Here is a 22,338-nt window from a genome sequence, read left to right on the forward strand (position 1 = left end):
ATTCAAACAGAAAGTCACAAAAATTATAATCATCCTCATCAGTTCACTCAGTCCCATGTAATTAATTTTTTTTTCATCTTGATCTTTTGTTAGCACTTCTATGAATTCATCAGTTTTCCATTAGAGTTCTGAAAATGCTTCTTCATTCGGTTCAGCACTATAGTCAGTTACCAGAAACCTGTACTTGTCAGAGTCTTTTCCATGAATTCCTTGAAGGTGAAACCCTTTTATAGGAACTTTTTTTTTTTTTTGTGGTACGGGCCTCTCACTGTTGTGGCCTCTCCCGTTGCGGAGCACAGGCTCCGGACGCGCAGGCTCAGCGGCCATGGCTCACGGGCCCAGCCACTCTGCGGCATGTGGGATCTTCCCGGACCGGGGCACGAACCCGTGTCCCCTGCATCGGCAGGCGGATTCTCAACCACTGCGCCACCAGGGAAGCCCAATATAGGAACATTTTTGCAAAAGCATCAGGGTACACCCAGAACTGTCTGTAAATGACAAAAGACTTAAAAATGACCACAGTTAAAGATTTGATGAAAGTTCATAATAATGCAATTGACAAGGGCCTAATGTGGCTATAAGTTTCTTAAAAGCTTAAACCAAGAAACTGAGCTGTGTACTGGGGCTCCAGAAGCTAGGGCTTTGCTTGATTTATTTTTCTTATCTGTAAAATGGAAGTGCAGCAATAGGTTGGTGACATAATACTGGAGAAAGGAGAACGAGGTACATTTGATGGATTTCTGCTAGGGATAGAAACGCACCAGATGCCATTTCGGGAAATTACATGGGAATTTGGCTCAATATCCATCTTGCTAAAGCTTTCATATCATCTTAATCTGTTCATCTCCTCAAATTTCAGAGCTTGGAGGTCGAGTTCCTCCGTGGTGATTGTCATGCATCTTGTCTTCAGTCCCCAAAGCAGCCATTAGGTATTTGTGGGCCTGTTTTGGTGTTTAAATGTACACTGTTTTCAAAGAACGGCCCTTAAAACTCCTCTTAAACTTAAAGATCTTTCCATTGGTCAGTGACTGAGTCCCGTTTTCAGAGTCTCCACGTCACATAGGCATCTTCCCTCTGCCTTTCTTAACCTGGTCCATGTGCTGGACATGGATTGTTCAGCACAAGGGAGGGGATGGGCCGATGGAGAAGGCAGCTTCCACCTCTCGCTCTGGTGTCATGAGCAGGTCACGGGAAAGATTTCCATGGGCAGCTTAGCTGTGTTTGAGGGTTCTCACCAGATTTCTGTCCCTCCTGTACTCTTTGTTAGTTAGTCTATCATCAGGGCTGCCTGCACTTATGGGGAAAGTGCCCCATGCTGCCCCTGGGCCTGTGCTAAACTCTTTCTCTCCCATTTAGAAGAGAAGCCAGATTGCTCCAAGGCCCGCTGTGAAGTCCAGTTCTCTCCGCGTTGTCCTGAAGACTCCGTTCTGATCGAGGGTTACGCACCCCCCGGGGAGTGCTGCCCCCTCCCCAGCCGCTGCGTGTGCGACCCCGCGGGCTGCCTGCGGAAAGTCTGCCAGCCAGGATACCTGAACATACTTGTGTCCAAAGCCTCAGGGAAGCCGGGAGAGTGCTGTGACCTCTATGAGTGCAAACCAGGTATGCACGGGCTTGGTCCCAGCAGCCTCGCTGCTTTGCATCAGAGGGCAGCAGCAGCCAGCCTTCCCCTGCCCCCCGCCCCACCCTGGCCACTTGACAGTGGGACGCTGCAAACCTGCTGCTCTGGGCTAACGGCAGCCTGGCTTCTGCCCTCCAGTCAGAGAACCAGATAATCCACTGGTACAGAAGTGCCTTCAGAGAGGGACCCTGTCTTTTTCTCTTTTCTTCTTCTTTCCTCTTCCTTCAAAGTATGCTTGATGGGGGCAGTAGGGTTAACATTTATGGTACTATGGTTGCCTGCTTCATTCCCCCAGAGGAGGTCATCGTCCTCATTTGCAGATATATCTGTCACTTTATAAAGTATTACATTTAAAAACAATCATCATACATAAAACAGAAAGTTATTTTTAGATAAACATATGCATCAAAATGCCAGACATTTTATCATGAAATACTCAGCCCCAATCTTCTTCCTTGCCAGCTCCCCACCATCCATCCGTTAGCTTTATAGCATGTGCTAAGTCATCTTTGACTGTTTACTCAACTTCTTTGCCACATTTGTTTCGTAGTCATGTCCCAGCTGTTTCTGGATCTATGGTATTTCTAACATCTTTGTTCTTGTGGCTGCATTTCTAATGTGGTCTGTGAATAGGTCTGGACTGCAGAGATTTCCTCTTCCGAAGTTTCTAACCATGGGTCAGATTTTTTTTAACTGCTTGGTAAGTGCTCAGGCCAAGCAAGCCCTTGTTCATCTCTTGAACTGTTTCATCAGAAATGCCTCTGGCTGATCATCACCATCCACAGAATCACCACTGATTTAACTCTCTGTCTTTCTCTGTCTGCATCTTAACCCTTCAGCGTCTTGTTCCCTTCTTTTCTTGAACAGAAGATTTGGGTCATATTACAGTTCTCTAACGTTGATGGAAATGAAAATGCCAGTGCTAAGACAGGGTTTCCAGGAAGCAAGGAAACTACAAAAATTTGAAGAGCCAGCGTTTCATTTGGGGACTCAAAATGCAAGGAAACGTAACGGTGAATGGTGCCTCTGTTTGCCCCCTAGTTTTCAGCGTTGACTGCAGCACTGTGGAGTGTCCCTCCGTTCAGCAGGCCGTGTGCCCCCTGGACAGCTACGAAACTCAAGTCAGACTCACAGCGGATGGTTGCTGCACCCTGCCAACAAGGTCGGTCCGTCATTCGTTTTTTACACTTTCTCCTCTGTCCTGTGTGTTAGCATCACAAAAGGCAGTTTCAGGCATGCCGTTTGTTTTCCCCAAGGGTCAGAGAACCCTAATATCGTCCTGTTTCTATGGAGAAATCACTGAACGGTTACTATGACTTGGTAGTTCCATGTATCGTTCCTGGGGCCAGAGTCAACCGTCCTCAGGTTTAGTCCCTAATCCTTAGAGGTTCCTCAGGTTGGGGTGCCTGTGCACTTTTGCAGGCTGCAAACTAAACAGGCACGTGTGTCCCTCAGTCTGGAGCCAGGGAAGCAGCAAGGTATCGATCCATAGTAGGCATGTCATTTGGTCCTGTGCAGTGAATCTTACAGGTGTTGAACCATTGTGTCCAATGGGGTGAAACACTGCAAGGATCATAGAATTGCTCCCCAGGGATCCTTGACGTTTGCAATCACACATCTACCCAGACCTGTAACTTGCTGAGGCAACAAGGAGTTTAAATTCCTATAATGCTTTCTGGAGGAACAAGCACATCTCTCTTTGGCTTGATGGGGAAAAAGCTGCTGTCAGTTTAGTCTTAGTAGCAGGACATCCCCTTAACCCTGCAGGGCCAGACTTACTCCAGAACACAAGGGTCCCCAGGCCCCATCCTTGACAGTCTTCATAGCACCACCGTAGAGCTGGTACTTTGTCCTTTGCTTTGGGAAAGACCGTGCTTGGAATCACGGGGTTTACGTTCTATTTCCCCTGCTGAGTGCCCTCCCCTCTTCCCTACCAGGTCCTCCCCTCCATCTTTCCCAGGTCACTAAGTCATGATTTTGACTAAGCCATCTCAGTTCTTTCAACTTTTGCTTTACATTTAATATCCAGAGTTAACATGGTACCTTCCTTAACCCCATATCTAAGCTCTCTCTCCCTCAGTCCCTGTGCCAGGCACTTCGCATCTGTGTTTGTTGCATGAGTAATTGTGATTAAACAAATGGTTTGCTAAGTTAGGAATGTGTATGGTCTGTAGTTAAGGAAAGAATCAGTCATTTGTCCATGATTGAAGTAGACATCCAGAGTTTGTTCTGATGACTACTTTTTTCTTCTTCCTTCTCTTAAAACATGTTAATTCTTTGATATTTACTAGCCATTGTTGTGTCAGAAACCGTAGGATTCTCTCAGACATATTTTACAGGACTTGCCCTGTCCTTTATAGTGCATCATAAAACAGGTGCAGAGATTTTTGTGAAGGTGACATACAGTGGCATAGCACTTTCTTACGACACTACGTTGTGATAATTTACGTGAAGATGTTTGGAAAGGGTTGAAGTATTGTGCAAACATAAGGTATTACTAATCAGTAAAGGAGGAAAATGGAGTATTACTAACAGTGAGAGATGTCCCTTCAAGGTCTTCATGAAAAGGAAGATGGCACATGATATTAGACCACCTAATTAATCAAAACTAAGCCAGTTGTCAATTAACAAGACCTTTAGAGAGCAAAAGGGACATTTCTCAATTCACTGTTATAAATGTAATGTAGCACCATTTGTATGTAGGAGGCACAGTGGGCTTTTTTTTTCACTCTAAGGGGTCGAAATGGATAGAAGCAACAGGAAGACATAATTTCAATTTAAGGAAAAAAAATTTGTTACAACTAATGATGTACAGTCATGCACTGGGCTGTTTCCTGAGATAAACTGAGCTCCCTGGGGCTGGAGAGACTTCTTTCCGTCTGGATGGCCACCTTCCAGGAATGCTTAGAAGAAATGTTACCTTGGAAAGGAGGTTCAAGTAGAAGCCTTCCGTTTTTATCCCTAAGCTTCCGTGAGTCTGGTAAACATAAACCTTGGGGTGATTATTACGTATTGACCTAATTTTGACTTTGGCATTCAGAACCAAAGGATATTCAGTTAAAGGTGGCTCTAATGAAGAAATTGGAAGCATGGAGAAGGAAGCCATCCAAAAATCCCAGGGTAAATTATTTGCAGGGAGGGATAAGTTCTCACAGCTCTTTGGTTTCCTGTATTTTAAATAGTCAGTGACCCTTCCTCCCCAGCTGCCCCTTCTCCACATGCATCCTGTGTTCCCACCTGAACTGGATTTCCCCCATCCCCCAAGCTGTCTCGGGGCTCCGGGCCTTTGCATTTGCAGTGGGCTCTTCCCCGATTGCCTTCCCCTTCTACAAACTTCTCCTTTTTCAGGACTACATTTCCTTCTCTTTGAAGTGTTTTTCAGTCTTCAGCCCCTAAAGATGACTTAGGTGTCTCTCCTCTGCTCCCTTGTAATCTAATTCCCATGTATCTCTTTATCATAGCCCTTTTCATAATACACGGAAATCATTGATTTTTTTTGGTCAGTCTCTCCTACTCTGTGTGCTTCTCAGGGAAGGGAGTATTTTATAGCCTCTGGTACATGGAACAGGACTTGATATAAAGTGGTAACCTACATTTATGAATGAGTGAATGAATGAATGAATGAACAGGCCCACTATTGGCCATGATGAATTATATGTTGAGGAAGAGAAAAATTATCTTCCTGCCATTAGGTGGTAATAATACTACTCCTTGTCTCACTATAAAACCCTTGCAGTTTCCTCCCAATCCCCTTCTTTATGGCCAATTCTCAATATTGCAGAAATCCTCCACTCCAAGCACTGGGCTCACCTCCTAAAGCATGAGATGCCTTTATCTCTCCATTCTACCTTTTCTAATAGTATTGTTCATCCTGCAGGACTCCCAGTTAAATTCTGCTTTATCCACAAGGTCTTTGTTCTTCAGCCAACACCCGTCTCACTCCCTAGGTACTCCCAACATATCCTGTCCATGTTGCCAATTAATCATATACTTCCTTGCATTGTTATGTAACTGTTAACATGGGTAAAGTCTTGTCTCACCAGCTAAAGGACATTTCTCCAGGTCAGGAATTGTGTCTTCTTTCTTTTCCTCTGTGTATGCATTAATTACGAATGAATCAGTAATGCAGAATACACTCAGACTGTGACTTAACCTAGTTGAGCATATTAAATGGGTTCCCACTTATTAAGGAGGATGACAGACAGGTCATACTTTGATAAGAGAATAAAAACCCAAACAGTCACGTGAAAGCGGAAATAAAAAGAAGAGAGCCTAATATGTTGTAATACTGGTAGTTTTTTTTTTTTTTTTTTTTTTCCGGTATGTGGGCCTCTGACTGTTGTGGCCTCTGCCGTCGCGGAGCACAGGCTCCGGACGCGCAGGCTCAGCGGCCATGACTCACGGGCCCAGCCGCTCCGTGGCATGTGGGATCTTCCCGGACCGGGGCACGAACCCGTGTCCCCTGCATCGGCAGGCAGACTCTCAACCACTGCACCACCGGGGAAGCCCACTGGTAGTATTTTAAGAGAAGAAAACTACCTAACTTTATCCTTGTGTGTGATCCACGTCAAAGGTTTTCTCTTTGAGACCATGATTAGGTATAAAAAAGAGCATTTTAGAATATGCAGAGCCCTGTTATGATGACTTGACCTTTACCAGCATATTTATAAAGAGTACTGTTAAGAAATTATAGCCATTTGAGATCAAAACTGATTGTGTGGCGGATTCAGGGGGGAAAAGCCCTTTACAGTCAGGACAGAGTAAGGTAACATATTGGAAACTTTAGCAGTAGAAGTTTACCTTAGGTGGAAGTCACAGCCCCTTTTTTGTAGGACTTATTATACTTGCATAGACTAAAAAAGGAATTTGTGGACATTCTGCCCTCATCTTAAAGAATAAATCTCTCCCTCCTTCATTACCATCCAAATGGAATTGCCATTCCCAGTGAGACTGTGTCACCCATTCAGGCCCCTGACTGCCCTGTTTGGGTGTAAGTACTTGCTCACTTTGTGAATTTTCTTTTGAGTTGCCTGTTCTCAGTTCATTTATTCATTCAGTTATTCATTCATTCATGGAACATGAGCTGAGCTCTTCCAAGTGATCGATACTCCCCTGCAGATGTCCTTATGGTGCATGGATATCTCTTTCCACTTCCATGCCTAACAAGTACTGCTTCTCCCACCCACCTCTGCCCTTTCTAAGGATACGTTAGTCCCTCTCTCCCCTTGCTGAGTCTCTGCTTTTTCTTAATGGCCCATCCTTCATTGTCCCCTCTTTTGCTGTCTTTTCTCCTGAACTTCATCTTGTTTAGATATCATTCTTTGTGATATAATTATCATTTTTAATTCTTCCTTCCCTGAACTTGGTTTAGGTGTCCAAGCACTCCGCTAATTCTTTTCATCCTCTTCTCTTCTGTTGGTGCTAGAATATGTTGTGAGGTATATGGCAGCTCATCATACCTTTCAGGAGATAGTGAAAAGGAATGAGACTTAGTGGCTCTGGGCCTTAAACTGGGCCTGAACCCTGCATGATGACAAAAAGGAAAAATGGGACTGTCCATGGGGCTCATGACACCTCACGGTCTTTGTAAGACCCTTTGTACATGTGTGCATGTGTGCACGCCAGTGCCTCCATGCCATAGGAAACTTACAAAGAGAAAGTTATGTCAGATGCTTTGATCAAATGATGTCTTTGCAGGGAAGGAAAAACAGGAAAGTCTTTAAGTAACATCTAGGTGGCAGTAACAGTGACAGCTTAAATTTGTAGTGTACCTTGCTGTTTACAAAGCATTTTTCACTTTTGCTGCCCTCATTTTGTCATCTTTCTGACTCCATGAGAAATTTATGGCTATGAAAACAGAGGTTGAGAGAATAAGTGACTTGTGCAAGATCACAAATGTTTTTTGGTACAAGGGACAGAGCAGGTCCAAGTCTTCAGCCCAGGTTCTTTGATTCAAAGCCCTATACCCTCCAGTGCAGTTTTTTTTTTTTTTTAATGCAATGTTTTGTTGTTGTTTTTAAGTTCAGGAAATGTATCAAAGAAAATGAATTTATATCTCACTATCATGTTTGTTTATATCAGCATAGTACATATTAACAAAATATACCCATGTTTCAGTTACACATTGCTGTGTAACAAGGCACCCCCAAAAGAAGTTGCTTAAAACAATGAAGATTTATTATTTCTCATGCCTCAGTGTTTTAACTGGGAGGTTCTTCTGTAGCCAGCTGGTGGGTCATCTGGGGCTAGATGGTCTACGGTGGCATCATTCTCACATGTCTGGCTGGAAAGGCCTGTCACCCCGTGTGGTCCCTCATCCTGGCTCCTTTATGTGATGGCAGAAGCAAGGGAGGAAGTAGCAAAGCCTTAAAAGAGACCAAGAACTTGGAAGTCACACAGCATGACCTCCACTGCATTCTGATAGTGTAAGCAATTCACAGGGAGAGCCTTGGTTCAAAGAGTGGGGCAGTAGATTCCACCTCTTGATGGGAGAAGCTGCAAAGAATTTGTGACCATTTTTAATCCACCATAACATACATATCATCAAAATAGGGGCCCCCTTAGGTTTCATTTTCTAATGGTCGAAAGTTGGTGGAGTGTTGCAGCCCTGCGACCTTCTTTCCAAAGACTAGTGTCCTTCTGGCCCTGGGACTCAGGGCCCTCCTTTCTCTCAGCTGCTCTGTTTCTGCTTCTCCCTTCACTTGCCAGTCAGCAGTTCACCTGGGAGTAGATACATGATTTAGGAGCCTCTGAACACCACCTCGACTTTAAGCATCATTTAGCCAATCATTATTTTTAACTCCTCTCCTTTTGGAATGTTGTGACTATCTAGTTAATCTTGGTTTTCTCTCATCACACAACAGGGAATGCCATTTTTGGACGCCATAAGATCTGCCTGATAAAACCAGGTCAATTTTTAAAACAAACAGAAAAAAAAAACTTTCAAAGATGTACATAGTAATTCCCTCGGTAATGGTTGATTCTGGAATGGATAGTTGTCTGAGAAAAATAGACCCACCAGGTGTGGTTGGAGGGTAGATCCAGCCTGGGCTGTACCTCTGTGCATCCCATGTCCTCCTGTGTCGGCCAGCTTAGATTATTTATTAAGAAGAAAGCTCCCAGATCATATTTTGTTTTGTTTTTTCTCTGCACTCCTCACCCTTTGCTATCCCCGATGTATGTGCTGCATTTTACAGAGTTTTCCCTTTGCCTCTGTAATTTTTCACCAGGCTTTTTAGATACAGGCTCACAGGGGAGAAATTAACTAGTTAAAAATCTAAAAAGTAATACCTTTACTGTATTCCCTTTTACTGTAAGTCAAATGACTGTTTCAATACCCTTAAGCCTTTTGCTTTGTTATGTAACTATTCTTATGTTTTTATTAAGAAGATGAATGAATATAATGTTATTGACAGTCACCCATTCTAAATTTATTTTAATGAGATTTGTCCCCAACTTTTTGTTCTGAAACATTCTGTCGTCAATTTCTGTCTCTAAACATCCATTCCTTGATAGTTATTTAGGAAAATCCAATCTAGTTATTTTGAGGTGGAAATAAATTAAGTCAGTGTTTATAATGTTGAAAAACTTAAAATAGGGTTTCTCCTGGGTTGTGTGCAGTGTATCAAGCCAGGTTCCCAAGCTCCCTCCTGGCTGCAGCCTCTCTCTGACTAAAGGGTCTGATTCTTTTCCAGAACCTATAACCAGAACATTTATATCTCTTGCTTTCTGAGACTATACTGAAAATCCTCTTTTATTTTTAAATCAAGATTTGGAAGCATTTTTAACTTTTTCTTCTTAGTCCAAAGTAATTAAAAATTTTAGACTATCTGTAGGCTAAAATGTTGACTAATATGTGACTTTGGTTTTCCCTAAAACGTTTAATAGGATGTCTTGAGCACATTAAATTCTGAGTACAGTTCCAGTGAGAATGTAGCTGAACCTGAATCCCAGCGCTGCCCCGCCCACAGGAGGCAGGTTGTATGGCTCTCCCGTTTCAGGAAGGGTCCTGCCGGCGGAGTGGCAGAGCCAGGCTTCGTGAGCAAAGATCACCAGCTAGCACCATACTGCTGTGGTCCTGAGCTCACTCCCCATAGCCCCTCTCCGGCCCCACCACTCAGGGGACCTACCATTCCATGTCATACACTTTCTTTTTTTTTTTTTTTTTTTTGTGGTATGCGGGCCTTTCACTGTTGTGGCCTCTCCCGTTGCGGAGCACAGGCTCCGGACGCACAGGCTCAGTGGCCATGGCTCACGGGCCCAGCCACTCCACGGCATGTGGGATCTTCCCGGACCGGGGCACGAGCCCGTGTCCCCTGCATTGGCAGGCGGATTCTCAACCGCTGCGCCACCAGGGAAGCCCCATACACTTTCTTTTACAGCGTAGTGTGTGGGCAAATGTGTACATGTGAGTAGACTGTTCAGCAACTAAAGAATACTCCTTCACATGTCACCTGGTGCTATGCGGAAAGAACCTGTGCCTGGATGCTGAGTTCTAGAATCCAGGTCCACTGCTGCATGAATCTGGACAAGCCTCTCACATCATCTGGGTCTGTTTTCTTACCTGAGAGAGAAGGAGGGGATGAGGGGTTTGATGATCTCAAAAGTAACTTCTACTTAAATTTAAATTTTTTGACTTTTCCCAAACCCTTTGGGGTGGGTGGGGAACAAACCCAATTTGCTGGTGATAGGAGATTCCTGAGAAAGAAATGAGAAGGAAAATTTTAGAAAATCCCAGAACTCAGAAGATAATGGGTGAGATATATGGTTTTCATCATGATAGGAAGGGGATAAAGTCCAAAGGAGGTCATAAAAGAATTACAGTTACTTTTTCTTTTTTTCCATTTTCTTTGAAAATAAAATAGGAAAGGCAAAATGAAATAATAATAATAATTTTTTCTTAGACTAATAATTTAAACCAGGATGCTCAGAACTGGTTGAATTGTGAAAGCTGAGTGGTAATCCAACAAAATAGATTGCCTGTCGGTTAATGGCTGGTTGAATATTGCTAGTTAGTTGTTGTTGTTTTTTTAAATATCTGTAAATAGATAGCCCCTTATATAGCAGGAGCAGAGACTGTGTGGCCAAAGGCTGAATCCATAAGATAAGGACTTATTGTGTTAAACTGCTTTCTCATAGAATGTTGATATCTCTGCCTGTCGGCCTGCCTTTCTGGGTACATTGTGGGGAGCGTGCTGGGTGTGGCGTCCTCCTACGAACCCTGCACGCTCACCACCATGAACTCCCGTCAGCCTGTGCATGGCTGCTGGCTGGCTCCCACACCAGTATTTGTACCTGTCTTTCCCCAGCTATTGCTACCCCACTTTCCTTAAGGTAGTCTGTCTTTGTCTCTCTTCCCTGTCACTCCTCTTTATCCAGCGTCTCCATATTTTTATTGCATTTTTCTTTATTTCACAGTAACTTGTATATACACACAGAGAGCATTAAATTTGTGGAAGAGGTTTAGATTCTCTGTTCCTAACTTTATGATTACACCATTTCTTTCTATGTCTCTTAAAATAAAAAATGGTCCACTGAGTTAAGTTCCCTTTTCTTTGTTTGAGCCTCAGTTTTATTTCTGTCTTGTAAGACATTGACCTTAGAAGACAATTTCTCACTCATACCGTGTCATATTATAACAGCTACAAACACTGTAATTCCAGGAAAGGAAACAAGAAAAAAGGAAGGGTGCCCAACCCTATTGTATCAGAAAGATACTTCAGATATACAGCCCATGACCAGAACGAAGGTCATGAATTTTTTTTTCCTTTACCACAACATCTAGATAGTCATACTCTGCTGCTTCAGGTTGAAAATCTAGGATGCTTAGTTCCCATTCCTCCATGCTGATTTCTCTGTGCTCTCAAGAAAATTTGTCTTGTTGGTACTGTATTGTATTACAATAATAGAGTCTTAGCAGATTGCTGCACGCTGTTTCTTGTGACTGGATGTAGATATTTAGAAAAGAAGCTTTCCGGGGTTTCAGAATTTATAGCCTGAAATTGAATCATCCCTGCTGAAGCCAACAGAATGGAATCTTTGGCAGGTTGTCTTTTCCTTTCAGAAGCGCTTGAGTTACATCAAAATTAATCTAACCACAAAGCTACAGTGAGTGAAAACAAGGTGCAGATTTAGAAATGCTCAGTTAAATGGCCAAGACTCATTGAGAACCTCATGGAAGACAGAGAACACTGGGCTTGGTGGTAATGAATAAGATAGGGACAAGGCTTGAAGGAACTCAGTACCTTACAAATATCACCTCCGCCAGTCTCAGAAAAGTTGCAGGCCTTTGGAAGGTAATAAGAAGGGAACACACACACACACACACACGCACACACAGAATCACTGATGATCATGTTTCATATCCCTCCATATTTGCCTGTAGTTTCAAAGTTTGGAATCTACAGGTATGATCTTACAGAAAAGTCCCATTATATCCCCCTCTGCTCCATTAACATCTCTCTGCTTTTGAGTAATAGTCTTGGAGGGACAGTGTCAAGACTTTGCTGCTACACTTACACTTGGGTGATTCAACTTTCCAGAGCTCCCCAGTCAAGTCTTGACTCCAGAGCCTCAGCCTATCATTCTGCTGGTTGACGCCTTTAGGAGGGTGTTGAGGGGCTGGAGGGTGTGCGGGAGGACTACACAAGGGTCAGGAACGCGGAGGACAAGACTGTCATCACAGGGCACATCAGCCCAACGAGACACGGATGTCAAAGCCAGAAACTACCTGCATGTGGCTCAGAAAAGGCAGGTTCCTTCGCAAAGCTCAGGGAGGCCCCCCCCCTTTAGTTCTTTGAGATGGTGTTCTTTAGATCATCAAATAACAGTTATTGTAGATGCCTATGCTCTTAACGGTGTGCTAGGTAATTAAGTTGCATGTATCATGCTTATGGAAACTAACCAGTGGAAATTATCCCTGAATATTCATTTTCAAAAAGACTTTATCAAATTAAGAATCTTGTAATGAGTTATCATGTCCATCTGTTCCCAAGACCTTGTCTTGAAGAAGACAGCACTTAATAACAGTTTTGGGATTCTTTTGGTAAGATTAATCTTTTAGTAGACAAATATCTCTAATTCATTTCACTTTTTGGTTGTTCCCTTTAATTTGAATAATTTATCCAGCTGCTTTTGGGGAATAAATTAAGTTATCCAATATGTAAAATATGGATTAGCATAGCACAGATTTAAAACATTCCTGACTCTTGACATGCTATCATGGTAGCATTCTCTCTGTTTCTAAACACATGCAGAAAAATTTGGAAATATATTTGAAGCCCTTCTTTCTCAACTAAGAAAAGAACATCTATTCTGTTGCCCTCTGTCACAGTAATTTTTGGCCCAAAGGAGCAAGTCAACTCATGACGAAAAAAGCCAGAGTCTATATTAAACTCTGATGTTTTTAAAACAAAATAATTGAAGGAATTCCATGTTATTATTGGACTTATCCCCAGAATGAAGAAAATATGCTTTCCTAGAAGTAAAGCCCTTGCCCATTGGAGATGAACTATCTCCCTAGTACTGAGTTTAATTTGTCAATAATTCACTTCAGATGTGTAAGCCCTGCACTTCCTATACTAGTGCCTTATGTCTTTTGTGTTTCACCATGCATTTGACCAGTGTCTAGTCTTAGTTTATATTTGTTTCAGTGCTGAAACAAAGCTCAGGGCTCTCACTCAGAGGCTTTCAGTTTGATCTAAGTGAGCCTGGCCATCACCAAATGGTAAAGACATGGCCTTCTGACTCTCGCTCAAAGCGAGTAACTCAGCTGAATTCCATAAGACTTTCAATTAAGTTGGAAAGTGGAATGCACAGCCTAGATAATATTGAACCTCAGAGGGCTTTCCCCATCCACCCTCATTTGAAATCATCATCATCATGATAGAGCTGAACGGGAGAACAGCTCCAGACAGTTCTGCAAAAATGTTTTGTGAAGCTATTTACGTAACTAATAAGCAAATCTAACATATTAAAATCCTACCTCTTCTGGAAATGCCAGAAGCAACCCCAAATTTGGTGGACTATATTTTACTCTTCATTTGCACCTTTACATGGGATGTAAGTGATAAGACTCACCCCTGTGTAGACACAGAGTGCAGAGGGTTCAGGGTTTTATTTGCCCAGCAGATGTTTAACTGCTTGCCTGCAACCCTGAAGGTGGAGACAGCTGGTTTCTCTTGGACTTGATGCTCAGTTAGTCCGTTGTGAATGTATCATGCAGACAAGTGCATTTTAAATGAACCTTTCCTGATTTTGCCTTTGTTTGTATGTCATGACTCTTATGATAAGATGATGGAGTACTCTGATCTCCATAACTAGATCATGGATTCTTGAAGACTCTTATGACACTTCCTAAGACATTAGATTGTGTACTTTTTTGAGGACAAGGATGCACCTTGTAAGTCTCAATCTCCTCATTGCCTACCACAGTATATGCTTTTGGTTAAATTTATAGATAGTTAAGCTGTGGCAAGTCCTAGCATCTGAATCCCATAGTGCTTTTAGTCTGTGTGGAGAACAAATATTCGAGTGTTTATCATGTGCTGGATGTTATGCTAACCTTGTAGGAATAAGATGTAGACACTGATGTCAAGGAGCTTACCATCTAAAGGAAAGGCGTATACCTGCCACATCTTCTTTATCCATTCATCTGTCTGTGGACACTTAGTTTGCTTCCATGTCCTGGCTATTGTAAATAGTGCTGTGATGAATATTGTGGTACATGACTCTTTGAATTATCAATGAACATTGTGGTACATGTCTCTTTTTGAATTATGGTTTTCTCAGTGTATATGCCCAGTAGTGGGATTGCTGGGTCGTATGGTAGTTCTATTTTTAGTTTTTTAAGGAACCTCCATACTGTTCTCCATAGTGGCTGTATCAATTTACATTCCCACCAACAGTGCAAGAGGGTTCCCTTTTCTCCACACCCTCTCCAGTGTTTATTGTTTGCAGATTTTTTGATGATGGCCATTCGGACCAGTGTGAGGCGATACCTCATCGTAGTTTTGATTTGCATTTCTCTAATGATTAGTGATGTTGAGCATTCTTTCATGTGTTTGTTGGCAATCTGTGTATCTTCTTTGGAGAAAGAAGATGTGGCACATATATACAATGGAATATTACTCAGCCATAAAAAGAAATGAAATTGTATTATTTGTAGTTAGGTGGATGGACCTAGAGTCTGCCATACAGAGTGAAGTAATTCAGAAAGAAAAACAAATACCGTATGCTAACACATATATATGGAATCTAAAAAAAAAAATGGTTATGAAGAACCTAGGGGCAGGACAGGAATAAACACGCAGACGTAGAGAATGGACTTGAGGACACTGGGAGGGGGAAGGGTAAGCTGGGATGAAGTGAGAGAGTGGCATGGACTTATATATACTACCAAATGTAAAACAGATAGCTAGTGAGAAGCAGCCGCATAGCACAGGGAGATCAGCTCGGTGCTTTGTGACCACCTAGAAGGGTGGGATAGGGAGGGTGGGAGGGAGACACAAGAGGGAGGAGATATGGGGATATATGTATATGTATAGCTTATTCACTTTGTTATAAAGCAGAAGCTAACACACCATTGTAAAGCAATTATACTCCAATAAAGATGTTAAAATAAATAAATAAATAAAGGCAAACGTAGAAAACAGTGCAATTTAGAGGGCTACGTGCTTTAGAAATAGAAGTGTGCAAAAAAAGTAAGCTCAGAGAGCAGAGATCCTATTTGGGAAACTGTTGGATTTGACTTTTGAGCTCAGTCTTTAAGAATGAGTCAGAGTTCACCAGATGGTGAAAGAGGAAAAGGCATTCTAGGCTATTGTGGTCATTGATTTTTAAACTTTTAATGTGTCTTGCAACTTAAAACATTACCACTAGAAAAGGGAACCCTCTTGCACCGTTGGTGGGAATGTAAATTGATACAGCCACTATGGAGAACAGTATGGAGGTTCCTTACAAAACTAAAAGTAGAACTACCATACAACCCAGCAATCCCACTACTGGGCATATACCCTGAGAAAACCATACTTCAGAAAGAGTCATGTACCACAATGTTCATTGCAGCACTATTTACAATAGCCAGGACACGGAAGCAACCTAAGTGTCCACCGACAGATGAATGGATAAAGAAGATGTGGCACATATATCCAATGGAATATTACTCAGGCATAAAAAGAAACAAAATTGAGTTATTTGTAGTGAGGTGGGTGGACCAAGGGTCTGTCATACAGAGTGAAATAAATCGGAAAGAGAAAAACGAATACCGTATGCTAACACATACATATGGAATCTAAAAAAAAAAAAAAAATGGTTCTGAAGAACCTAGCGTCAGGACAGGAATAAAGATGCAGGCGTAGAGAATGGACTTGAGGACATGGGGAGGGGGAAGGGTAAGCTGGGACGAAGTGAGAGAGTAGCAATGACATATGCACACTACCAAATGTAAAACAGATAGCTAGTGGGAAGCAGCCGCATAGCACAGGGAGATCAGCTCGGTGCTTTGTGACCATCTAGAGGGGTGGGATAGGGAGGGTGGGAGGGAGATGGAAGAGGGAAGGGATATGGGGATACATGTATACGTATAGCAGACTCACTTTGTTATACAGCAGAAACTTAACACAACATTTTAAAGCAATTATACTCCAATAAAGATGTTTAAAAAAAAAACTACACTTCAGTAAAAGAAAAGAAAAAGAAAAAATAAAAAGTATTACCACTAATCCTGCCTATCTTTATGATTCAAGAAAAATGGAATTCATGACAGTGTTGGGTTTTTTTCGTAGATAATCATCCCTTGGCAAGACTCCGTCACTTGTTCAGGATATTTATTACTTTCTTATTGCTTTCAATTAAAGATACTTCTTAGTATGGTATGCAAGGACCCTTGTTACCCAGCTCTGGCCTGTCTCACTAGCCATGTCTCCTGCAAGTTCCCCCACAGTATCCTCCAGTCCCAAATCCCAGCATAGCATATGCTCCTGGTGGCTGAACCATTTGCTCCAACCTAAAACACTATATTCTTTCTTGCCCTGTAGATGTGAGTAGGTTCTTTCCTCTTCCTGGAATGTCTTTCCCTCCATCCCCACTTCCCCTTGTTTGATGGACTCTTCCCATCTGTGCCCACTCACACTGCCCTACTCACACATATACACACAGCATCAGCTCTTTGTGCCTCTAGTTGGAAGAATGATCCTTAGGGATGAGTGGAGGTCTTTGGACCCATGAGGGACTCCAGTGTTGAAGAGGTGGAATAGCTACTGCTGAGTGTGTACCCGTTTTTTTTTTTTTTTTCTCTCCACCAGTCATCAGCAGCTTGGATATTTGCAGTTGGCAGCCTTTGGGCTGAATTTGACCCCAAGACATGTTTTCTTTGATTTGCCTTTTTTCGGAGCACAGGCTCCGAACGCGCAGGCTCAGCGGCCATGGCTCACGGGCCCAGCCGCTCCGCAGCATGTGGGATCTTCCCGGACTGGGGCACAGAACCCGCGTCCCCTGCATCGGCAGGCGGACTCCCAACCACTGCGCCACCAGGGAAGCCCCCTGCCATCTTTAAATTAGTCATCAGCATTTAAAACCTGGGATGCTTGACGTAAAACTCTGGCTTCTCTTGAGCAGTTGAAAGGTTTCTGCATGGAGTGAGTAGTGAAGCCCCTTCAGAGGGCACAGACCCTCTAGAGTTGTCTGCAACATGCCTCTTCCCTTCGAATGAAGACACGTTTGCCATCTCTGGGTGTAACTGACTTGGGGTTGGTGTCGAGAGACGAGATATGGATGGAGGTTAAAGGGGCAGGAAATTTAGAAGTATCATGAAGGTGGTGACTCAGGTAAAACGCCATGGGTTTGGGCTGTATTGTTAAGGAGGTACCATCAGGATGAGGCCCACGCTAAGAAGAAAAGGGAGAGATTTGGGAGAAGATGTCTCCGGGAGGTTGAAGGGTTGGTGCGGTGGGAACTTGGGCCTGAGAGACCTGGAAGGAAGGATGAACCGTTGTGCTCAGAGACTAGGATATCTGACTTGAAATTTGAGATTGCTGTGGCTAGTAAAGTAAGTGGCTGAAGTGGAGGGGCAGCAAGGGTCACTGGACTCCAAAAGATCAAGCGAGGTCAGGATGTTGAAACTGCTTCCTCCACATAGACCCGGAAGCTTCCAGATTATAATGATATATATAAAATAGCTAACAGGTGTTGAGGGCTTCTGTGTTCCAGGCACTATCCTGGGTACTTTTCACATATCAGTTTATTTAATCCACATAGCAGTCCTGTGAGATATGGGTACTTTAATCACCCTCATCCTACATGCAGTACAAGTGAGGCTTAGAGGGGTGATGTGATGCCCAAGGTCATACAGCTCCTAAGTGGCCAGAACTCAAACCTAAGACTGCCGGATGTCAGAGTACATTCTCTGAACCTCCACCCTCGTAGGAAATGGGCAGGAGACAAAGTCGCAGAGAGGGAGGGCCTGCATGAGGGAGGAAAGCAACAGCTCTCCGTGGGCTAGCCCATGGTGGTCAGCTTGGAGACCGTCAGCCTCCCTTCCACCCCAGGTGAAGGGTGAGTGTGGGGAAATTCATGGTCTTACTGTAAGGAAGTAGTGTTTTCAGGCGAGCCAGCTTAGGACAGATTTGAGTGGTGCCCTCTGTGATGATGTTCAGATGCTGAGAGAGGAAAGGGTGGGGAAGGCAGAGCAGTGGGTGTGGGAGTTTGAGTCCCTGGAAGCAGAGCGATTCTCCGTGGGGATGTGCGTTCCCTTGAGGACAGGAGACCAGAGGACCTTGCACTTTGCACTGATGACAGGATGAGAGGCCTGGGAATCGACAGCCCACAGGGAGCCCGTGGACGTGTGCTGAGAGTCAGCTCTTTCAGCACCAGCTCAGGCTGCGGGCAGCTCCGAGGAGCTGAAGGAACGTTAGCCGCCCAGGCAGTGGAGGGTTTGTCCAGATTTTCAAATAGGAGGTTCAGTCCTGATGTCGTTCGTGTTTGTGCGTCACGTGCTCCGGGGAGGAGACAGAATAGTCCCCATCCGATTGTGTTCTGGTTTGTGATTATGTATATCTGACACCTCCCTAAACCAGGCTTCCTAAACGGAGGGTCAGGACCCCGTGTATCCCCAGCCCTACCCAGCTGAGTGCCTACCACACGCACACACTCGGCAGATAGTTACGGGATCACTGCATGTTCACCAACAAGCTGATTCCACGTTCCGGAGCATCCATTTCTCATACGGTTGGCGAATCCAGCCCTGAAATGGAAATACCTGACGTTTCTCTGTTACAAGGTCCTGTCCCCACCAGACCCCCTCCTCCCCCTTCTCAGAGTGCCACGTGCCGGTTTCCCCTCCTTCCTGCTTTTCCTGCCTGGGTCTCCATGCACCTCTCCTGTCCCCCTCTGCGGCCGTCCTGCCCACCATGGGAGCACACGCCAGTGTCTTTCCCCCAGGCCTGTGGAGGTGAAGGCAGAGAGCCTACCTGTCCTGGGATGTGGTTGTTATCAGCTTGTTGGGCTGAACTGAGTGCAGTTCAGAATGCTTGCCAGATCCCAGCTCTCACGGTTCAACAGGGGCACGGGCCCTGGGGGTGCTTCCCAGCTGTGTGTCTGTGCCTCTGGCTCCCTTGCAGGAGGGAGTCTCTTGGGAACTGCCCCAACTCTCCTCTTCTTTAAGCAGGCATGTGGAGGCGGTAACCGATGTGAAGTGCCCTTGCTTTCTCCTGACCTCACCTGCTTACTGAGGGGCTTGACTCTGCAAGATAATTTATAGATCTTCCAGGAACCATGCGGGCCCACTGCCTCTATTTTCTTACAATTTATACCACTTTTCTCTCAAACTTAGCACCTAAGGATAAGTTTCCTGAGCCACAGGCCAGCCTTGAGGATCCAGCCATAATCATCTGCTCCTTGAGAAAGCTGGGAAGAGGGCAGCTAAAATGACTACGTCATTAAGGGCTTACAGTGGACTTTATCATTATTGCCAATACTGCGTAGTAAGAAATGCAGAGGAATATCTTACCTACTTGCCCTCAATTGATACCGTCCCTATACTGGAGCATATCCTTCAGTTGCTCCCTGCAGAAAAAAGCAAAACATGACAACAGCAACCAAAAATGCAGAGTGAGTTTGCTGTTGTCTCTGAAGGGAAAGTGGTGAAGAACATGGGGTTTCTGGTGTTACAGGTGAAAAGAGCGGGGAGGCTTCTGGAAGGAGGCACGTGTGATCCTTAGAGCTGGGTCGTGTGCTTGCTGCTGCAACTAAGGCACATGCCTAACCCCCTGGGTGGTGGAAACGTAAGGCATCACAGGAGAAATGAGCAGGAGAAAGGGTGAAGGAGGGTTTGTTACTTAGCAGTAAATCTTACAATGAGGCAGGAGAAACATGGTGGTCCTAAGAAACTTCCATAGGGAGGAGTGCAGTTTTCCATCAGGATAGTTGTACCCTCAGGTGGGAAACCCATTTCTTTCTGGATGTTTTATTTGCAGTCTTCTTTTCTTTAACATACCTAGAAAGGGGTAAGAAATTTAATCCGTAGAAAGATAGTACATCAGATTTAATTAAAGTTGAAAATACTTTTTGTAGGATAAGAATATGTTTTATGTGTCATTGTAACTTCCTTTGCTGACAGTTTCATTGTTACCCTGTGTGGAATCCTCGTAGTACACCGTGCTTTGCCCTTTTAATTCCACATTTGCTCTTGTGTAAAGGGAGCCTTCCTTCCCACCTGAATAGAGTTGTTTTTGATTTATAGACAGTGATTCTCCCCTTTCAAAGGGCTCAACACTCAGTTTGGATGTGGAATAAATGCAGGGTTGGGAGACATGTTTGCAGGGGCCTCGCTGAGTTGTTTTCCCTCCAGGAAGGGGCAGGGAATAAGGATCTGCTGGGGGAAACTGAGGAGTCTGACAGTTTGCTGCTTTGCTAAGTGGTGGCAGGAGTGGCAAAGAGGATTCCTCTCCCCACCGTGTCTTCTTCTAACTCCCCATCGTTTAGCGTCCTTTACAGTTTCTCTAGTCACTCTGGTGAAACAAACTGTTGATTCTTCAACTTGTTGAGTATATGGTTTCTTTTCCTGCATTCCCCTCCAAAACAAAACAAAACAGTGTCAGAGACAAGGCCCATCTTGAGCCGGGCCTGAAGGTTGAGGTGCTTGGTAAGGAGGAGGTGGGTGTGGAAGGGCGAGATGCTGATGCGCTCCAAGGACAGGGTGCAAGCGAGGAGAAGCCGCAGAAGGGGATGAGCCGGGATCAGACTGTGGCAGTGATGGGAATGACAGTAATGGAATCACAGGATTTTGTAGCTTGGAGAAAGCTCATTAAGGTTCCAGCCATCTTGTATTATGGACAAAAAAACTGAGCATCCCAGAGTTTAAGTGGTTTGCTAGCAGTCATCCATTTTCTGGCAGATGATGGATGGTATTGGATAGTAAATAAAGTTACCATTTTCTTCACTCTATATGTCTCTCACTCATAGGCAACTGTATTCAGGCAGGAGCAAGTGCTACTAATCAAAATGTGCTACTCTAATTAAAATGAAAAAACTAGTTGTACATAGCTTTTTCCAATGGAAAGTGCACATTAAACCGTGATGATTGAGACACTGCACCTTTAGGAGCAAGTTGTTCAGAAAGTGGGTCCCAGATTCCCTCCAGTGGAGTCTCCTGGAGAGCTTATTATACAGGCAGATTCTGGAGCCCTGCCCCACACTCCGAGAAACAGTCCTTGACTGTGGTACCCTGGAATCTGCATTCTAAACAAATTCCATAGTCTTTCCCTCCACAGACTGATTTTGAAAAGCACTGCATCAATTAGCCCTGAGTTTAAAGTTTATAAACATAAAAACTGTGAAAACAATGCATGGCCTAACCTCTGACTTGCTAGCCATGAAAAAAAAATGTTTATTCTAGATTATTGTTTGGATGTCTTTATGTCCTTCATTTTTTCATTTACAAGACAAATAAGACATGCCCCTGCACTAGGGGAATTCACAGGAGAAACAGTAGGATTTTGACTTCATAGGAGGAACAGGTCCACTCCAAGAGGAGAGAAAACTAATCCTGGTTGCTTTTTTGGTCAGAGAAAGCCTTGTAGGGCGGTGGCCTTAAGGCTGTGTGGAATTCACCTGGAGCAAAAGAGAGGCAGGGATTTGAGGCGGAGTGGTCGCTGAGCTGCGGCACTGAGTGACGGGAGTGGACGCTGCGCTGCGGCCCTGAGTGACGGGAGTGGACGCTGCGCTGCGGCCCTGAGTGACGGGAGTGGACACTGAGTGACGGGAGTGGACTCTGCGCTGCGGCGCTGAGTGACGGGAGTGGACGCTGAGTGACGGGAGTGGACGCTGCGCTGCGGCACTGACGGGAGTGGACACTGAGTGACGAGAGTGGACGCTGCGCTGCGGCGCTGAGTGACGGGAGTGGACGCTGCGCTGCGGCCCTGAGTGACGGGAGTGGACGCTGTGCTGCGGCCCTGAGTGACGGGAGTGGACACTGACGGGAGTGGACGCTGCGCTGCGGCACTGAGTGACGGGAGTGGACGCTGCGCTGCGGCCCTGAGTGACGGGAGTGGACGCTGTGCTGCGGCCCTGAGTGACGGGAGTGGACACTGAGTGACGGGAGTGGACGCTGCGCTGCGGTGCTGAGTGACGGGAGTGGACACTGAGTGACGGGAGTGGACGCTGCGCTGCGGTGCTGAGTGACGGGAGTGGACACTGAGTGACGGGAGTGGACGCTGCGCTGCGGC

At 44.6% G+C, this 22,338-nt stretch overlaps 1 protein-coding gene across 6 annotated transcripts in view; it reads left to right on the forward strand.

The window, feature by feature from the left end:
* CRIM1 (cysteine rich transmembrane BMP regulator 1) overlaps positions 1-22,338 on the forward strand; it is a 222,166-nt gene that overhangs the window by 105,104 nt on the left and 94,724 nt on the right. For 5 of the 6 annotated variants that reach the window (XM_028496713.2, XM_024118670.3, XM_024118668.3 and 2 more), the window contains exons 3-4: positions 1,357-1,599; positions 2,660-2,780. In XM_028496713.2, coding sequence (XP_028352514.1) covers positions 1,357-1,599; positions 2,660-2,780 — 364 coding nt within the window. The remainder of the gene's footprint in view (positions 1-1,356; positions 1,600-2,659; positions 2,781-22,338) is intronic. The other variant, XM_028496714.2, reaches the window with a different exon arrangement.

Source organism: Physeter macrocephalus, chromosome 12, assembly GCF_002837175.3.
Source record: "Physeter macrocephalus isolate SW-GA chromosome 12, ASM283717v5, whole genome shotgun sequence".
Taxonomy (NCBI): domain Eukaryota; kingdom Metazoa; phylum Chordata; class Mammalia; order Artiodactyla; family Physeteridae; genus Physeter; species Physeter macrocephalus.